At 35.5% G+C, this 21,686-nt stretch overlaps 2 protein-coding genes across 4 annotated transcripts in view; one reads left to right on the top strand and one right to left on the bottom strand.

Moving 5' to 3' along the window:
* The window catches only part of LOC127850594 (diacylglycerol lipase-alpha-like), a 69,624-nt gene extending 55,771 nt beyond the window's left edge, over positions 1-13,853 (bottom strand). Inside the window, exon 1 of the mRNA XM_052383722.1 lies at positions 13,790-13,853. The gene's annotated coding sequence lies outside the window, so the exon portion shown is untranslated. The remainder of the gene's footprint in view (positions 1-13,789) is intronic.
* Positions 13,854-17,455: 3,602 nt separating this feature from the next.
* The window catches only part of LOC127850264 (uncharacterized), a 209,730-nt gene continuing 205,499 nt past the window's right edge, over positions 17,456-21,686 (top strand). The window contains exons 1-5 of one of the 3 annotated variants that reach the window (XR_008035176.1): positions 17,456-17,628; positions 18,190-18,309; positions 19,096-19,278; positions 19,532-19,629; positions 19,810-20,812. Coding sequence is in view for 1 of the 3 variants with exons in the window: in XM_052383154.1 (XP_052239114.1) it covers positions 17,586-17,628; positions 18,190-18,309; positions 19,096-19,278; positions 19,532-19,634; positions 19,810-20,182 (822 nt within the window). In the remaining 2 variants the exon portion in view is untranslated. Of the gene's footprint in view, positions 17,629-18,189; positions 18,310-19,095; positions 19,279-19,531; positions 19,635-19,809; positions 21,136-21,686 lie in introns of those variants that run through there. The other 2 variants (XR_008035175.1, XM_052383154.1) reach the window with 2 other exon arrangements.

The raw sequence follows: 21,686 nt of genomic DNA, 5'->3' as shown, positions 1-21,686 counted from the left end.
CAATTAGAATGTAAATGCCGCGACTTCATTGGTCATCTCTTAACTATAGGGTTAAGAGACTTTGAACTGCGGTTCAAAGTCTTAAACTGCAGTTAAGAGGTGCCGAATGCACATTAATTATTTAACAGTTAATTATATAGTTAAGAAACTTTGAACCCGAGTTCAACGTGCTGTTTGCACATTAATTCCCCTCTTAACTATAGGGTTAAGAGACTTAATTTGAACTGCGGTTCAAAGTCTTAAACTGCGGTTCAAAGTCTTAAACTGCGGTTTAAGGAATTAATGTGCAAACGGCACTTTGAACCCGGGTTCAAAGTCTCTTAACAATATAGTTAACTGTTAAATCGTGGTTTAAGGAATTAATGTGCATTTCGCTTGCCATACATGACCAATATCATGTGTTTACCACACACAGAAGTCGACAGGTATGTAACAGACCATAATTCCTCTCCAACTTTGGCCACTTGCCATGATAATGACCAGTATCAGATGGGCTTGTGATCTTTTGTAAACATTGAACACCAGTCCGTGTAATACTGACCTACCACTTGTACTATCTGCTTTGGAGTTAATACAGCATGATGCATGTACAATGAGACACTAAGCTCAAAAGTTAATAACATGTGCTCTCCCAAATCTAACCAGAAGAGTGGGTTGAAATTTACAATCTTTACTAGGCTTTTGAGGATATCTGATCTCTAAAAAAGTGTTTGAATAGAAAATCCCAAAATTAAAATTCCTTTACACTTGTGTTATTTTAGGCTCTATAGTGCATTAGTACATGTACAGTTATTTTATGATATAGACACAATAGGTTTATTAAGTGCATGCAAACTACTGTCTCTATGTACACCAAATTTAATGAAGGAAGTCCCAGGTTTATACAAGGGAGTTAACTATTAGAAAGTATGTACAGGTTATCTTTCTTTAACACTTTTGCATATCAGAACTAGACTGTTAAAATGTTTTGAGAAAACTTCCCCACCCCCTATGTTTTTTACACCCATCATAACCATTTTTGAACTCGTCCGAGATATCTACAAAATTGATGTTTAGAAAAAAATTATGATGATTAGACAAAAAATGTGACTTCTAGAGTGTTCACAAGCTTTTTACTATATAAATACAAGGAAAATGATCCCCCTCGGCGGCCATGCTTTTTTACCGATCCAAACCATTTTCAAACTCAACCGTCATATCCAGAAAACACATGTTCTCACCAAATTTCATGAAGATTGGACCAAAAATGTGACTTCTAGACTGTTAACATGTTTTCACTATAAACATATAGAGAAAACTGCCTGGCTCCCTGGCAGCCATGTTTTTTCACAGATCTGGATCATTTTCGAACTCGTCCGAGATATCAATGAAACCAATGTTTTTACCAAGTTTCATGTTGATTGGGCAAAAATTGTGACTTCTAGAGTGTTCACAAGATTTCTCTATAGCCAAATAAGGAATACTGCCCCGCCCCCTGGCGGCCATGTTTTTCAACGGACCGGAACCATTTTTGAACTCAACTAACGTATCATTTAGACCAACATTTTGACAAAGTAACATGATGATTGGGCGTCCAATGTGACTTCTACAGTGTTCACAAGGTTTTTCTTTTTTTTGACCTATATATATATATATATAGTGACCTAGTTTTTGACCCAACATGACCCAGTTTCGAAGTCAGTCAAGGTATCAATAGGACAAATGTTCTGACCAAGTTTCATAAAGATCTGACAATAAATGTGGCCTCTGGAGTGTTCACAAGTCAAATGTTGAGGGCGCTCGACACACAACGCACGACGGACAAAAAGCGATCACAAAAGCTCACCATGAGCACGTTGTGCTCAGGTCAGCTAAAAAGTACAATACTTCATCTCAAACAATAGGACCTTGTTCAGATTCTAAGAATATATGGTCTATTAACTCAATTGAACTTTTCCTTCATTGAAGTGTTCTGATCATTACAACTAAGTGATAAAAGCCAATTGTAAACTGCATAAACAATCCACAATCCTGTAGAGCCTGATTGCCTAGTGGTGAGCACATAAGCTTTCACTTGAAATGGTTCTTGGTTCGAATCTAAGATTCAAAACATTTTTGTTTCAGTTAATGTTCCGTTATTATTTTATTAAAATTATTTGAAAACATATTCCATTGTTTGCTATGTAACATTATCTATTACATTTTAATGGAATTTCTGCAATAAAATCACCATGATGGCCCTTAAGCACTAACATACTTAAGCGTTTAAAAGTTCACAAACATCAATTATTGAACAAGCAAATTTGTTGAATATATAACCCCCGCTTTATAGATTTTGTTTATTGATGGTTGCAGATAGATAAACAATCCAAAAACTGTCAAATAAAAAAGTGCTTGGTTATTGTTCTAATGCGTATTTGCAATTCTCCTAATTGCTTTCTATACATCCATTAAGCAGGGATCATATTTTCCCGCAACATCAATCGGTCCGGATATAAATGGGGAAAAAGTATCCGAAAATTTATGTCCGATATCATGACAAATACCCTTAAAATATATACCATCAGGGCCCTCAATCTGTCAAATCCACGGCCAATTTTTTTATTTTATTTTTTTTTTTTTTATAGATAGATGTCTCATAATTACTATATCTCAATTCTATTTTAATTTAATCTTGTCAAACAAACTAAATTATGAAATAAGCAATATGAATATAGTGCAAACATGTACAAATGTAATAATTAGAGAGTAAGTTAAAAATCCCCCAAAAAGGGAAACGCCGCGAAAATTCCCCCTGCTATGGGTAGCGACCCGCTTCCCCTAAAATGGATTGATGGCCCTGACCATTGATTTTGCCATTCATGAAGGTGGTATAATAAATGTACAACTAAAATTCCCTTAGGCATTTTTTTAAACGGAAGGAATTTTCTCAACTGGTTTTATCATTTGCTATTTCATTGTTGTTTCGTGTGCTGTTTTATCCGACTTTTTCATAAGTCTATAACGATGTTTTAAATTGTTGTCGACTCGATAATAGCTTACAAACATGCACTGAACCAAACAAATGTCTGTGCGTAGGTTGGCTACTGACAATAACACACCAAATAATTAAGAAATAATTTGTGTACATTATAGTTTGTTGTCAAATAACCCACGTCCGAGATACATAGGGATTTAATCACGAGAGCGAAACATTTGAAACCACACATCTAATTTTCCGGTCGTGAGTTATTCAACAACAAAGTATAAAGTGCACGAATTATTTCAATTCTAGCACGGTTTTACTAAAGATTTATACAATGTATATTATTGTCTTGTGGACTATTTTATGTGAAGTTCCGCCCATAAAAATAACTCTCGGCTGTTCTGTCGATCAGATCCGCGACTTTCATTCATAATTATATAACCGGATTATTACGCTGGTGGAAAATGTATCGGCATGTTTTGTATAGTTACAGCGCGTGCTTTCAGACGCGTCTTTTCGGATGTGTCTTTATTCCGCTGTTCACAAATTTTTTATTCTTGGTCTGATGTGCAATAAACCGGTCCTGACCGGTTTAGAGACTGCAGCGAATGGTTTATCACACCTAATCGAGATAAGAATGTCATTAGGGTGTGTTAGCATGTACACTGTGTAATCGATTTTATGACATGGGAATTTTAGCAAACAGAATCGGACCAACTGTTTGGGATTTTCAATTGGTCTTTCATGACCCCAATCGGTCTAGGACCGACAAAACCGAAAAAAATATGATCCCTGCCATTAAGTTTCATGTTGAAGTCTTGTATCATATCTCAGATAAAACCCTGAAAAGTTACATCATGCAAAACAAAGGAAACAAGACTATTGCCAAGCAATATATGTGCCCTACCGGCTCCACCATTGTCAGAATTTCCACCATTGTCGGATTTTTTATATATATTTGTTGCCATAGCAACCAGAATTTTTGACGTAGGAACAAAATAAAATGACGTGCATAACGCCCATATTGCCATCTATCCATATTTCAAGTTTCATGAAAAAATTTGAAGAACTTTTAAAGTTATCGCAGGATCCAGAAAAGCGTGTCAGACAGACTCACAGACAGACAGACAGACACACAGAGCGCAAACCATGAGTCTCCTCTGGTGAAACCGGTAGGGGACAATAACTCATATTTCAGAAATTGTACTGTTATGGTTCTTGCGCAAGGATTTCTTCACATTGATGTATATACATGCACAAGCAATGTGACAAACAAGATGGCGTCCCTTCCGAGACAGGTATTTTTTGCTGTTTTATACCAGGACTCAGCCGTGAGGGAGACATGGTAGATAACTTCTCCCCAGACATATTAACCTCTCCCTCTAATAACATGAAGGAGAAGTGACTTCTCATCAGTTTGATTATTTACTTTGAGACAGATATTGACTGATAACATATATTATTCAAATTTAGTAAAATACAATAATAAAACAACACTGTAAATAGTGTGTTTGTTTATATTTCTTAATGTTTTTCCTAAACTGCAAAATGTGAGTTGTTTCTGATTAATCAATTAATGATGATAAGGGGAATGAAATAAAGATTTAAAGCTGAACAAAAACCACTTCTCCTTTATTTTGCCTCACGTCACACTAATTTCAGCTGAGTGAGAAGTCACTTCTCCCTCAAATTATAATGTAGGCTGAGCACTGTTAACATGGTTTATACCCTATGTTACTTTTATTTATTCTTAAAATGCCGCTAACTTTCCAGCCATATCAGCAAAAAAATGATCAGTGTTTGTATCATATTAATATTCGCTCTATATCTTGACTTTACTCTCTGCAAAATGTCTTAGCGGGTCACACAACTAACACTCCCTTTAAGAAAATTCGAGAAAACTATTCTGACTAAGTTTGATCAAGTTTGGATGAACAAGGGCTGTTTGTAAAACATGCATGCCCCCCTATATGGGCTATAAGTTGTAGTAGCAGCCATTGTGTGAATACGTTTTTTGTCACTGTGAACGGTGGTGGTGGTGGCGGTGGTGGGTGGGTGGTGGTGGTGGGTGGGTGGTGGTGGTGGTGGTGGTGGTGGTGGTGGTGGTGGTGGTGATGGTGGTGGTGGTGGTGGTGGTGGTGGTGGTGGTGGTGGTGGTGGTGGTGGTGGTGGAAGTGGTAGTAGTGGTAGTGGTAGTAGTGGTAGTGGTAGTAGTAGTAGTAGTGTAGTAGTAGTAGTGGTGTAGTAGTAGTAGTAGTGTAGTACTAGTAGTAGTAGTAGTAGTAGTAGCAGTAGTAGTAGTAGTAGCAGTAGAAGTAGTAGTAGTAGTAGCAGTAGTAGTAGTAGTAGCAGTAGAAGTAGCAATAGTAGCCGTAGCAGTAGCAGTAGTAGAGTAGTAGTAGCAGTAGTAGTAGTAGTAGTAGTAGTAGAAGTAGTAGTAGTAGAGTAGTAGTAGTAGTAGTAGTAGTAGTAGTAGTAGTAGTAGTAGTAGTAGTAGTAGTAGTAGTAGTAATAGTAGTAGTAGTAGTAGTAGTAGTAGTAGTAGTAGAAGTAGTAGTAGTAGTAGTAGAAGTAGTAGTAGTAGTAGTTGTAGTAGCAGCAGCAGCAGCAGCAGCAGCAGCAGCAGCAGCAGCAGTAGTAGTAGTAGTAGTAGTAGTAGTAGTAGTAGTATGCATTACAAAAATGCAGTTAGCCTTACATTTGGTAAAATTTAAATATATTACAAGGGAGGCAAATGCAGTAACAATAAATTTAAACTTAATGCATTTGTTTCCCCTGTATATAACAAAGTTATAATAGTGTATTACCTCCCCTGTCCTGCTTATATTTATATTAATCAACAAAATTAAACATTAACACAATATTTAATATACAAAATATACAAAAAATCTCATATTCTGATAATATTTTTACTGATCCACTGTATTTTACTAAAAGAATGATGTTTCATTGGACTGATAATTATAGATTTAGGATTACAGACCAGTTGCTTCAGTAATATTGTTCAGAGTGTGCCCTGTTGGCCACGTATGCATTCTTGAGTTATCATTCAAAAACCATTTTACTATTTTGAGTGACCGTGACCTTGACCTTTGACCTAGTGACCTCAAAATCAATAGGGGTCATCTGCGAGTCATGATCAATGTACCTATGAAGTTTCATGATCCTAGGCCCAAGCGTTCTTGAGTTATCGTATGACAACCACCTGGTGGACGGACCGACCGACCGACAGACCTACCGACAGACCGACATGAGCAAAGCAATATACCCCCTCTTCTTCGAAGGGGGGCATAAAAATGTGGCCTCTAGAGTGGTAACAAACTACACAATGCATGACACACAAAGACAATTGCACCCATAGGGTGATCACAATAAATCAAGATCACCACTTTGTGCTCCATGGCAGTGACCTAAATGCTAAAGGAATTAAAATCTGTTAATAAATTATTTTTATATAAATAATGTTTGTTGTTAACCCTTAAGGGAGTCAAAAACAAAGCATATTAATTCTTGCCTTATAAATCTCTGTCATGGGCCTCAAAATAACTCTATCCGTTTAATAGTAAAGAACAGTACACATACAAAATTATAGCACAGCTCTGTACAGACTGACCTCTGAACAATATTTTTTAATCGAATTAAGCAAATATGATAAGTATTAGTAGGAGTAACAGATATTTATTGAAGAATGAATTGTTAATGAGATCCAAATTGCCCCTGGTAAGCAGTATTGTGCAAAGAGACCATTTTCCAATGTGGAAGTTTCACTTATTCATCATAATTATTCACACAATACACATGCATTATATAAACAATGTAAGCCGCTGAAAATTATTCCAAATTAGCTGTCAAAGTGAACAGGATGCTCGAATTTAATATCAAGTCCAACCATATTTAAAGTTGCACTAAATTCATGATAAATATCATTTACTACTTCAAACTACCCTGTGCGTTCTTAAGTATACATACAATATACCCCGGGTACTGATAGTTAACTCAAACTCACTGTGGAATATGTCAATATTCTGAGAAATGGCCTTTATATTATCAATACTTATACTCAAAAAAGCATGTCTAGGAAAATTTTATTCAAATGATTTCTTAATGTTTTAAATCATTAGATTTTGGACGGGAATAAAACTCAGGTTAAGTCTAATATTTGCCGGATCATACCTTAAGGTATATTTTCCATAGCCGGGGTACATTGTACTATACTTTTAAGAGTACCTGCCATGGGGTACCAGTGTTTTTTTTATGGCAATTTCAGGGCCGATATTCGGCCCCATTCCGCTCAAAAAAGAGTATATATTTTTCCCCCATTTTGTAGAAAAAATCCCCTCCAAAAGTAAAAAAAAAAAAAAAAAAAAAATTTTTTTTTTAAATAACTGTCTTATGATAAATATACAGGGCTCAACATTAATGATTGTCCTATTTCCCCCTGGCAAGTAAAAGTTGGGTCTGGGCAAGTTATTTTATAATCTAGTTGTCCGCCCGGAAAAGTGCAAAAAAGAACAAAGAGCATTTAATTTAGACTTTTACTGCTGTAATCATTTTGTTAAATGTTCAAAAATAAAAAAAGGTTTTGTGGTGTATCATTTTGGTTTATTAAACAATATTAGGTTTACAGTTGATGTGATATTTCATGTTTGGGTTAGTTGCTTTACGTTCAGTGCAAGTAGATTTTGGAAGTACTGCATGGCCCGGTAAGGCAAGTTGGTTTTTCGGTTAATGTTGAGCACTGATATTTCTCAAATTTATTTCATAAACAACTAATAAAGTATATTACTATAATTAATATGATTATGAATTATTATAAAGAGTTATATTAAGTTAGTTTTTCCCAAATCAGTTAATTTAACATGAAGGCCTGATGTACCTATATTGTGTCATATATTCGTTGATAAAAACATTCCAATTTAGTCCATTTTATTGATAAAAAATGCTCAAATTTTCCATTTTATCGATTTGTAAAATCCCAATTAGACTCAAAATGGCTAGGAAAACTAAGACTCTGCATGAAGGCTGAACTGTCTGAAACTAATGTTGAAAAAATCATTGATATATATTTTAGAAAAAGGACAAAGACATTCAGCTGTGAATATTACATTCATGCATACATGTGTATTCATATAATAAATATCATTACATATACATGTAAAAGAGTAAATTTTTATTTTCCCCTTTTTCTAAAAAACGACGCGTTTTTCCCCTTTGGACGGGCCCCACCACCATTCCCCTAAAGGAGAAAAAAAACACTGGGTACATTAAAGTAGAATCAATGCTGACAATGACTAATTAAGCATAAGTCAGTGTCTCTAGTAAGTTCATGTTATGCCTCATCCAAGTTCTTACAACAAATTTTAGTTATGAATAAATGATTAACTTAATCTTAACTAATTGACGTATATTTTCCATGTGTTCCTTATAAACTAAAAAAACATGTGAACAATACCGTGTGATCGTATAAACACACGAAATGAACTTTTTATATTTTGTGGTGTTGTAAATAACAATGCTGTTTATACTAAATTGGAATCATGTCATACCTTCCCTTGAAAAAATAATGGGTCCTAGTACTTAGGTCAGGCTGATTAATAAGAAACCAAATGTGTATGGCTCAAGCTTTCCATTTAAGAAACCAAGAAAATATGACCATATACCAGGAATAAATTAAATCCCTAGTGAAAATCAGTTTGCGTGAATATCTAGTTTTCTGACAATTACAGTTGGAAAATCGATCTAACACACTAACTGGATGATTTATTATACCTCTTGGGAGCGCATGCGTGGACGGAAGACGTTGTGGTTTTTCACGAAGTGCAAAATTTAACCATTTTTTATTATTTTGAAGCTTTTCCAAATGCAGAATGAGCGTGTGATACACCAGAAACGCAAGTTTTAACAATAGATCAGACCCATTTATTATAAGAAGTGGTAATTTAAATAGAATGCCTTTATAAAACCTTCCAAAGCTGGCTCGCCACCCCTCGGTCACAGAGATGAAATCCAAGATGGCCGCCCCCATGACCACAACGAGGAACTCTTTTGTCCTGACTTTATTACTAGTTTTGACTATAATATTTGTGATAAACATCTTGCAATGCATTACAAGTAAGTTGAAAAACCATGAACAACCAAGCATAGCTATCTCGATAACCCTGAAATGTTCACGTATAAACCTGATAAATAACTTTGCAAATTTGAAACCCAAAATGAGGAGAAATTCCATCGCTTTTCCAGTAAGTGTAGAAGATGTAAACAAAACAACCTTACTTGTGTTACTTCTGATTATAGCAGGAGACATTGAAGTTAATCCAGGCCCTTGTCGGCCACAATCAAGACCTAGAAATGAATCAATTTTTCCATGCGGTATATGTCAACAACCAGTTACCTGGTCCCACTTTGGTGTATGTTGTGATGAATGTAATGTTTGGCACCACAAGTCATGTGAAGACATAGACTCAAAAGATATAGAACAACTTAACAGAACCTCAGTTGTATGGTATTGTTGTATATGTGAAAGTGTAAACATAGACAGCTTTACTTTTAATAGCTATGAACTACATACAATGAACATGTTTTTCCCCTTATCGGGTAATACATCAATGTAGATTCTCTAAACTCTTCAACATCGTTTAGCCCGTTACATACAAGCTGCCCCCGAAACAGAGACAGTTCACGTAAATCATCGGCGAAATCAGTGTCAACGGACAAATCTCGTATAAACAGTAAATCCAGTGTTGGAAATGACTTCTTGCCCAGGAAAACTAACCTCAGACTTTTGAATGTGAATTGTTGCAGCATACGCGAGCACAAACAAGAATTTACGGCAGCCTTAGACTATGTGAAACCTGATATAATTTGCAACACGGAGTCGTGGTTGAAAGGTTTTAGACCAGGCAAACCGATCGAAAGTAACGCTATCAAGAACTGCAAAATTTTTCCAGATAATTACATTTTTCATAGGAATGATAGAGCGTCACGCGGTGGCGGAGTGTTTACTGGTGTAAGCAAGAGCCTCATTGCAATTGAACAACCTCAGTTAGTCACCAACTGTGAAATTGTTTGGACAAAGGTGAAACTTAAAAATGAGAAGGACTTTTACCTAGCCTCCTTTTACATGCCACATCGAAATATTAATGATTTAAATAACTTAGACCAATCTCTGAAAAAACTTTCCGAGTGTAAGAAGAGTAAACATATTATCCTCTCTGGAGACTTCAACTGTCCGGATATTGATTGGGAAAATTTGAATGTAAATGCAAATGCACAGGATAAAAACGTACGACAAGCATTAATTGATCTATCCAAAGAGCACGGCCTAACGCAAGTACACTCCCAGCCGACACGTGAAGGAAACACATTAGACTTAGTTTTCACAAACAATCCCTCACTTGTAAAATCCTCAATCAGCATACCAGGCATAAGCGACCACGCAATGGTAGTAACAGACTCGGATGTTAAACCGATTTATAACATTCAGAAACCAAGAAACGTGTTTCTATTTTCAAAAGCAAACTGGGAAAACATCTTCTTGTTGTGTGAAAACTTGTCTAGTGACATAGTTAAAATGGCGGATCAAACACCTGACATCCAGTCAATGTGGGATAAATTCAAAAATGACCTAAACACCATCATTGAGAAAAATGTTCCATCTTAAACTTTTAAGAAGAAAAACACAGTACCGTGGTTTAATAGATCGTTAAAGAGGATGACTAAACATAAAGCAAGGCTCTATCGGGCGGCAAAAAAATCAAAACAGTGGAATGAATTCAAACAATACCAAAGACTTTGTAAAAAGGAATTCAAAAAGGCAGAAATATCCTATGTAAATGAGACTATACAAAATGGCTTTAAAGAAAACAACTGTAAACCTTTCTGGAGATACATTAAATCCAAAAAACAAGATAACATTGGCGTAGCACCACTTAAGTCAAAAGGAAACTTGTTCAGTGAGGGAAAGGATAAAGCACAAATTCTCTTGGATCAATTCAGTTCCGTATTCACAAGGAGAGACAAAGGCGTATTAACGCCATCAGAAAAAACAGTATAAATCCAAGTTACCTCCCTTAAACATAACAACACCCAGAATAGAGAAATTATTAACATCACTAAAAGTCGCAAAAGCAGTTGGTCCAGACAATATTCCAAATATAATATTGAAAACCTGTGCTAAACAACTCACACCTGGAATACGCCAAATCTTCCAAACATCAGTAGACAGTGGCGAACTACCATCCGACTGGGTTAATGCTAATGTCACGCCGGTATTCAAATCAGGGGACGTACACCTCGCCGAAAACTACAGGCCAGTATCATTAACATCCGTACTGTGTAAAAATCTTGAACATATCATTTGTAAGCACTTACTGAACCATCTCGAGAGAAATAATATTCTTACAAACCTGAATCACGGATTTCGATCAGGATTCTCGTGCAAAACTCAACTACTAGTAACTATGAATGACTTATTATCTTTCTACGATGAAGGCATACAAACAGACGTCATAATACTAGATTTTTCCAAGGCTTTTGATACCGTGCCACACGACAAACTTTTATACAAGCTGGAATGCTTTGGCATAACCGGAAAAATCCATACATGGCTCAAAACTTTTCTCACAAAACGATTTATGCAAGTTGTAGTAGACGGCGAAGTCTCCCGGAAGTCCACAGTGGACTCAGGTGTCCCTCAAGGCACGGTACTCGGACCCCTTATGTTTTTATGTCACATAAACGACCTGCCACTTTCAGTCAAATCACAAGTGTGCCTTTTTGCGGACGATTGCCTGTTATATCGGAAAATAAAAACTCAGAAAGACTTTGACATCCTTCAGAATGACTTGAAAGAACTTGAAAAATGGGCTGATAAATGGGGCATGCGTTTTAACGCGAAGAAATGTTACGTAATGTCAATTAAGAACAAGACTCCACACTTTTATTCCCTATGTGACCATATTCTCAAACAAGTGCCGGATAATCCATACTTGGGACTAACCCTATCTGAAGATCTCACTTGGTCAACTCACATAAGTAAATTGACAAAGAAAGCAAACTCGACAATGGCTCTACTGCATAGAAACTTAAAGAACTGCCCTATAGATTGTAGGAAAACAGCGTATCTAGTAGAGCTGCAACGATTCGATCCGATTCATCGAAAATCGATTCGAAATGCTTTGATTCGATTACGATACCAAACCTACCAAATTCGATTCGATTCTTTAACATATATACATATATATACATAGATACGTAAAGCGCGCTGTATTCTGACTATTGATACAGGAAGGTGTAGGTTTTATCTTTACCTGTAATTAAGACGCGCGCGATTGGTTGCTTATAACTTTAATCATCCAATCAATAAGCCCGTTATGGTCTACTTTCGGAAAAAGCATCAAAATGGCTGAACAAGTTGTTGCCAACAAATTGAAATTATCAGATGCGCCCAAGAAGCTAAAGTCAAAAGTGTGGCAGTAATTTGGGTTTCTGGATGGTAGCCCTACCAATAAAGCAAAGTGTAAACTGTGCTTCACGGATGTGGCATACGCTAAGTCCGGCTCAACCACTAATCTAATTTAATGCAATATGTCAAACGCAAACATAACGTTGATTTAGCAAGACAAAGAGGTCGCACAAGTGCAACTACTCAAGTCGCCAGCCAGAAAAGTAGTTCTATTTCTGTTGGAGTTTTGTTAAGTTTATTAGAGAATGTGATTTGTCCTACAGATAACAGGTGATACTGTCATGGCACAGTGGTAGACATGCTTATAGCGGTTTTGGGTAAAGGTGTAATAGTGATAGTACTACCATTCAACTGATTCCAGATACGTTCTTATGATTATTTATTTATTTTTTACATTATTGTGTAATCAACACAATCTTAGTCAGAAGTTTTTATATTAAAATTGAGTCCTAATTTGCTATTCTTTTCTGTGTTTTATTGAAATCACATTTGAACGGAAATGTTAATTTTGAGGCATAAGAGAGAATATATGATAAAACTAGGTTTGAAGATGAATCGAATCGAAAAAATCGGTATCGGAGTGTCTGAAATCGAACTTGAATCGAATCGAGCTGTTGGTGAATCGTTGCAGCTCTAGTATCTAGCGCTAGTAAGATCCTGTCTGGACTACGGCTCTTCAATTTGGGATCCTTACTTAACTCGTGACATTGATAAAATTGAACAAGTGCAGAAACAAGCTGCCCATTTCATAAACAAATCACAAATCAAGAACGGCAGGCAGCGTTACCAACATGTTAAAGCAACTAGAATTACCACCTCGACAAGAACAGCGTGAAATCAACCGTCTAGTGATGCTCTACAAAGTGGCAGAGGGGCTGGTGCCAGCTATACCAGCAACCGATTACTTGAAACCAGCAAGGGTTAAAAGGCAAATTAAGGCAAAACAATATAGTGACTGTGTTACATCAAATATAATAGATAAACAAGTGATAAATAACGATAGAGGTTTTGTGGTGAAATTTAAACTCAAACAGTAATCAATGCAAAAAACTCATTCTTCGTGAAAGCCATCATAGAGTGGAACCACCTGGACAGTAGAGTGGTCCACGCAGAAACAGATGAGGGCTTTAAGTCTGCCCTTCATTTCGACTAGGCGCACTCCCCGGTGTACTACGCCGTAACTGGCCCTTCACCGTACCAAGCAGAAGCAGAATCTAGATACACACAATAGATTGAACATAAATAATATAATTCGGACAGCTTAAACTTCAATAGCGACGCAGACGCAGGATTTTTTCAGATACAACAAACTGATAAAACGTGTCAAATAAAATGAAAACATACAAACCAAACATATTGTGTATAAAAGATGTAATACTGACCTCACTCAGCTTCATATATCCCGATGTGTTCGGGATTTAACATAGCTAAACCAATGGCGAAAGTATATCAAAGGGAAGTAATCACGCTATAAAGAAATACTTTGGCCAAAATCATTTGTATTAAACACGGAGCGGATATCTAGAGTCCGTGTATTACTATTAAAGAAATAGTTTCGCACATTTTTAATGGAAAATGTATTTCTCAAAATGAATCCAAATGACACGATTCTGATGAATCCATAAATGTGATTGTCTGTTTTGCCCATTTGATGCACACATTTAAAAGACGTTGTATGTTAAAGTAAAAAAAAAAAAATACATGATACTGCGCGGATCCACTTAGTCCAAACAATAAGACGTATAACGACCTCATATATGTATACAGAGACGTAGGTAACATCTACACGTACGTCTCTGATGTTTATCAAAGACCTATAAATACACTTTGTTTATAGGAGTAGGATCCACTCTAGTGAAGGTCCTTGACGTATTTAACGGGTGCTTCGATCCAACGTAAGTTAAACTTAAAGGTGCCTTTTCACAGATATTGGCATTTTTTAACTTATTCATTAAATGCTTTATATCGATAAATGTAAACATTGGATCGTAAAAGCTCCAGTAAAAAATCAAGAATAAAATTAAAAAAAGGAAAAGAACATTGCCCGGACCAGGTTTCGAACCAGTGACCCCTGGAGTCCTGCCAGAGTCCTGAAGTAAAAACGCTTTAGCCTACTGAGCTATTCCGCCGAGTACACTTAAATGACGTATTTTATACCTTATATAAGCAATCTTCGTAGTTTCACAAAATTTAACGACAAAAACAGAACTCTCCAAATTATTCAATCGTTTCGCGTTGCAACGCTTTATAATTTTTAGGTTTTAAAATCGTCAAAAGATGCATATAATGGCTATATTAGACCATGGTAAATGTTCAGTATTACTGTTTCCTCACAAATATCATAACTAAAACGAAAATTTGCGAATCTGAAACAACTTTTTTCAATTTTGTCAATTTACCAAAGCGTGAAAAGATCCCTAAAAGCTTTATTTTGTTTTGTGGTTCGGTGTTTTGACATTACACTGTTAATTAGGAAAGTAAATATTGGAAAAAATTATTCATAGTTTATCTTTCTAAAACATTGAATCTCACATTGAAGTATTCATCTGAAATTGTCACTTGAGTCAAAATTTAAGTTAAAATTTCCGTAAGGAGCGTTGTGAAATATATGGCGCCCCATCGTCGGATACCCACGGTTGCAGATTACGCTCCGCTCATCTAGGAATGGGGAGTAAAGTAATGAATAGACCGGGGTGTCCGACGATGAATTCTGACTTACATCAAATTATGTTTAAATTGTGTTATAATATACCGGTATAACAAAATATTTTTTAGTTATAACAGCTCCAAGGAACAAACGGGTTCTTCTACAAGATTTAAATATTTTTTTGTTTTATATAACTTAAAATTCGCATAATCAATATTGTTTCTAATGGCGTGTGTGTGGTGGTGGGGGGGGGGGGGGTGTTGTTGTTTTTTAAATTGTCCATAAAGTTTATATTGTACTTTTAAAATTACATTAAAATCATGAAATGTATCACTTCATTTTTTTACATTAAACTAAATTCACAATCTTCCAGGCGTGAACATGTTCTTTGGGACACTTTTGCTAATATTTCCGTTCATTCGAATGATAAACGTACGAAGTACATCTGTGTGACAAATGTTATTCTGGGCTTGTAATCAAGAACTCTTAGTGCAGAGCGGAGCTTTGGTGAAAATTGAAAAATATCTAACCCTCTAAAATAAAAATAAAAATCACAAATGGAAGCACATGTGTCACGTCCAGCCTTCGATAAGTACTACGACTAACGATTTGTACGCATTCGATTTTGCTTCAGATTAGTTCAGGGCTAGAAACTTATCATTTTGCCTTGGTTGCCCACCATCGCTCTTTTAATATTCATTACGCTGAGGCCTAATGAATTTCTCGGAAAATATAGCGGCCTTAATATTTTAGGTGGCATTGGCAAATTGACCCATGCTTTTTCCCGCCGATTTCATTTACATTCACAGTTTTATGAATATTCATGTTTTACCATTAAAGTATCGACTGGTCCGATTATGTTATAAATATGTATACAACTTTGTTCCTATTACAATGACAAAATTTACTGTTTTCATTATGTGTTGTTGACGATGTACACTGTACAAGTCGAAATTAACGGTATGTCTGTCTTTCTGTCTATATAAAATGCAGTTCTACTTCGTTCACATGATTATCAATCAATATATAATACGCGAAAACATTGCTGCTGTTCATGGCGGTAACATTGCTTGCTCCATTAAATCTAAATATTATTATAATGCAAGTTGCTCTATGAAATATTTCAGCATGCAAATGCTGTTTTAAATAATATTTCTGAAATGAACTTTTAGCATGAACGAAAAGAATGCAAACTAGTTTGCTAACTTTGAATTACGATGGGATTGGGATAGACCTCATTTTGAATTTAAGTACCGTCAACTTAAAAAACCATATTTTTCTGTTATATGTACCTTGGTCATATGAGCATAAACAAATTCACAATGTCTACGGGGTAATATTAGCTAAATACACAATATATGCCATGTATTAATGTCATGTTTATTTGTAACATATGTTAATTAGCTCCAGCTTTCAGTAAGTTCCGAAAAACAAACTTTTATAAATCGTCCGCAGTTATTAAGTAGAAATGTATTAAGCATTAATCAAACTTCAACACGTATGATATATCTGCCTATAACGCTATATACATTACGAAACTTCTTTTCTAAGCCCACTACAGCTTGATGACTGGAATGCAGCCGGTATGTAAGAGATTGGCAGAAGTGGATACCGACTAGCTTCACAAACGAGTGGTCGCAGGTAAGAGCCCAAGGTTCATATTCACTTAACAATCGCGAGCTTTTATGGAATGGAGTTATCATATGTATTTTGTTCTAATCCGGGTAATCCCCGTAACCAAGATGTGATGATGGCTGTACACGTATTACATTTTAATAGCACACACACGCAAAGGTGACCAAAATCATTGTTCATTGTGAAAGTTCGTTTATTTAAAATTATTAATTTGGAATGAAACAGAAATGCCGTTGTTGCTGTTTAAAAAAAATGCTGTTAAGTGATCAAAGTCAGTAAGAAAAAAATTATACAGATTATGGATGTTATCCCTATTTCGATTTAACATTAACACACCATAAATATATTTGCAAAAAAGGCTTGTATCAGCATGTTAACGATATCCAAAAACAACACGACCCAAGGCTATATGTCACCAACGGCGCTGTACTGTTTTGAGCAGCTATTTTAATTTAATGTAAGAAATGTGGCTTTTGAAATTGCTTTATAGCAACAGCTATTATTGAACTCAGGTGAGATGTTACAAAACAATTGGTCTGATCAATTGTCAAGCTAATGTGATAACAGGTGTGACTTCTTATTTGTTGGCCTGCACTAGATGTTGTCTTATACATATAGTAGAACAGGTTATTGCCGGATATTGAGTGAATATATTGTGCGGGACTTTTGAAAGGCGGGGCCTGTCGAGAAGTGTTTTTATTTAGCGAGGCTTACTCGAATTGCAAAAGGCGAGCTGATTTATGTTGGATTTTGGATTAGCCGGTTGATAACCACTCACTTTCATTGTAATTTTTAGAGTGATTGTATCCGCCCTGTATTAATCGTCGTTAACTTTTTGTTTATTGGTCGTGCAAAGAGCAAGCGGGCGACATATATGAAAACTCAACATTTGCTGCATGTCATATTCGGATTTACCGATCAACATTATGGATACGTGTGGTAAGTCAACAGCATTTTCATGTAATTAATAGTTTGATGTGTTTTTCAATATTTATCAATTTCTATTTATGTCGGGGTTCCGTACAAATATGTCAGAGATGTAATATATATGAGTCGTGTTCTGAGAACTGGCATAATTTATGTGCGTAAAGCAGTCCGCACAGGCTAATCAGGGACGACACTTTCCGCTTAAACTAGATTTTTGGTAAAATTTGGTAAAAAACGAAAAACACCATTAAAGCGGAAAGTGTCAAATGTATTATGGGTATTATGCCCTGTTTTATCAGAACACGACTCATATGCTCCTCAAAAGATGGAACTCCCTCAAAATATAGTATTGATATTATGTTCGTTAAACCTTTTGATTGCATAAAAGAGAGCAGGTTTTCTAATGTTTTACTTGTTGATGTATTTTTAGCAAGGCAAACGTTCTATAATATTTCTGCAACCGTATGTCTGATTGTATGGGATTGATTTGATGGCATAAATATATATTCATACGATTACGATATTTATTGGATGTACATGTATCAATATTTATTTATAAAAATATTTCTGTAGTGAATACTCACGAGCGATGCGAGTACTTGGCTTCTATCGGAAAATGTGTCAAAAATCCAAAAAGGATGCTAGCTACCTGCAAGATGGCTTGTGGTTTGTGTCATTTAACGACAAAAAAAGGTAAGCTAATTACCTGCTTGCTAATGATTTGTTAATATATATATGAGTCGTGTTCTGAGAAAACTTGGCATAGTGAATGTGCGTAAAGTGTCGTCCCATATTAGCCTGTGTAGCCCGAACAGGCTAATCAGGGACGACACTTTACGCCTAAACTTTATTTTCGGTAAGGATGGACTTCCTTGAAACTAAAAATACCATAAAAGCGGAAAGTGTCGTTCCTGATAAGCCTGTGCGGACTGCACAGGCTAATACTTAATGACACTTTACGCACATGCATTTAGCCCAGTTTTCTCAGAACGAGGCTCATATATATAAATATATTATATAATTAATATTTCATTCCCATAACATTTGACCGTTCTTTCTTATTTTATTATTTTGTAAGGGGTATACACACGACTTATACGTTTTGATCATAATCTGCAAAAAAATATTTATTATATGTTTGTGTAACACATATGTCTCACTTTTATAAACGTTCAGTAAAAGATTTGTGAGACAATTCTTCTTTAATATTTTGAAGATGATTGAAAATGAGAAGAAGAAGTAAACTTGATACTAGCGGAATTTACATGATGTATAGTCATGCGCTAGTTTGATCATAATGTTAACGTATTGTTGTCGAATTCTTATTAACACAAATATGATATCAAGATTCTCTTTTTATGGAGTTTCTTTTATGAGAAAGATAAAATAAGGATGAGGAAAATTATATAATCGTTAGTTTGTAAGATTGTTCATATCAGTTATTGTTGAACGTGTATATTATATAACGTATTACGACAGAAATACAGATATCAACGAAATTACCTGAACCATCTTCGCTGACCATAACGACACCAATGACATCACCAGCATTAACGAGTCGGCCGACAACATACATCAACGGTACAGCGACAGCAGAAGTTGACCGTTCCATAAATGGTTCGGATTATGTAACGCGCACCACATTTGGATCTAAACCAATAGGTATGCAACACAAATACCTTGCTATTTATTCATTGTAATTGGATTCAAAAATTTGCCAATGTGGGCTAGTTTTCATGACTTTCAAGGATCGCTTTTTAACACAATTCTGGTATCATTTAATAATATAAGGTATAAAAATGACAAGTCATGTCAGATCATAAATAATATAGCGATATAAAAAAATGTTATACATTTACTAATAGCATACAACAGTATATCACCGTGTACTGTACACATATATTTTTTCATTTAGAGAAAACTGGAATGGATCTAGCGATGGTTATTCCTCTTCTATGTACCTGTGTTGTTGCGGTTGTGTGTGTGGTTGCCATCGTTGTGGTCGGTGTGATAGTAAGGTGAACCAATATTTTTGCTATTTAATGGTCTAACAATTGCATAGAAACAGTGTTTTTTATTTTGGTATGTCACATGTCAAGAAATAATCGTTAATTTACAGTAGATAACTGTTTGATAGATCTTAAAGAAATAGTTAAATATTTTCACTTACTTGAACATTTATATTCATTTCAGACGCAGAAAAAGCCGACGAGCAAAACAATCGAGACAGGAACAAAACCGAGTCGATCAGGACACGAAAAAAATGGTTGAGCAGGATAAACTTATATATGATGAGGTTCATGAATATTTAGCTCCGGACAGATGTAATACCGTCAGAGAAGACTCCTTATCAAATCGAATGAACAATGAACTTTCCCTCTCGACGTCTGACGTAATCGATTATGCGACCTTTTGTGGAGTGAGTGTGGAAGAAGAGAGCATCTACCTAACTCCTATATCTGAATACGATATCACATGGGGCCCTGTTGGTGAACCAATCCATGCAGCTCACTATGATAGGCATATATGCCAAGCACCAAACCAGGATCATATGGATCAATGCTAACTTCTCTTACAGATGAACGTAATTTTGCAGTCTGAATAATCACAAACATAAACGGTATTTAAAGTATTGGTGGGATTTGTACACATGATGCATTATGCGTTTTTTCTTCAGGAGTATGCCTGTTGTCTTACGACACTTGTATATATGTTGTGCGTGAAAACTGTTGTGTATTTAGCATAATACACTTTATGTTGCACTTGCTTGATATGTTGTATCTTTGTATTGTTTGTATATAGTCTGACATATTTGTACATATGTTCCTTTTGTGTGTAACGTTTGTCGTGTTTAATCTGAATATAACGTCTGTCTGTGTATATTAGAATCAATAAGACCAGTGTTGTTTGCATTTTAAATAACATAAAGGTTGTCAAAGGCGACTTGTTGTTTTTGTCCGGATAAACACTACATGTATATACATGGTTTGCGTACAACGAGTTATACCCCACGCATTTAAATATCTATTTATCTCTTATCGCCATCTGAATTTTCCTCCAAGACACGTCTTCTATAAAGACTGTTGGCATGGAACTGAACACTGATTTTGGCCTTTAATATCTGCTCGGAATCCCATACTTACATTTGCTTTTAGAAGGAATCATTAACAGTTTTTGGTATTTTTTAAGTGTGTCAGTAAATGCATTAAGATGGTTTATTTTAACAATAAAACTGTAGAGCTCCATTCTTTTAACAATGATACAATTTGAGAAACAGACAGACAAGACAGTTTCCGACGGGGCTCGAACGAGTTTCTTTTGGAATAAAAATCTTATGCCTTAACCACTCGGCCATATGGACTATCATACGTTACAAGTCAGTATATACCTGATATAAGTGATCCACGTGTTATCAACTGTGAACGGAAACCACATTCCAAATTATAAAATCGTTTCGTGTTTGTAACGCTTTATACGTCTATGAATTTCATACGATTTTATTTCACCAATAAAGCTTTACTTCGTCATGAGCTGCATTTTGCTCACTGATTTATACAGTCGGTCGGGTAGTTCCGGATCACTAGCGTAAATAATGGTGTTAATATTTTTAAAAGAAAGCAATTGCTTTCAAAATACTTGGATTGTTGAGGCAAAATATTTCATCTTTCAGGCCCTATTAATGTATGAATACTCACCAATACATTTATGATGCCAATTTGAACTGATTCACTTGAATAAAGTCGGCTTGTTCTGAATCGAGTGCGGTAATTTCGGATCACTTGGACTATTTGGAAGATGTAGGTCAGGGAGCATCTCAAAACTTATTTTGACTGTCAACAATTATGTTGACTATCAAAACAAATTATGCATGTATGAAATGAACATCAGATAGGTTCGTTTGTTTCAGTTTAACAACTGTCTGCCAATTTAAAAACATTATAGGGTGTGTGTCTGTACACAAGACGAATAAATCTGTTGAAAAGTTTATGTGTTTTGATTTCAAATACTCAATACAATATAAAGAAGTGAAACTCCAGCTGCTGGAGTAGTATTGAATTATTATTATAAAC

The sequence above is a fragment of the Dreissena polymorpha genome, chromosome 11 (genome assembly GCF_020536995.1).
Source record: "Dreissena polymorpha isolate Duluth1 chromosome 11, UMN_Dpol_1.0, whole genome shotgun sequence".
Taxonomy (NCBI): Eukaryota; Metazoa; Mollusca; class Bivalvia; order Myida; family Dreissenidae; genus Dreissena; species Dreissena polymorpha.
The sequence above is the reverse complement of the archived record's forward strand: the minus strand, read 5'-3'. Positions and strand labels throughout refer to the sequence as shown.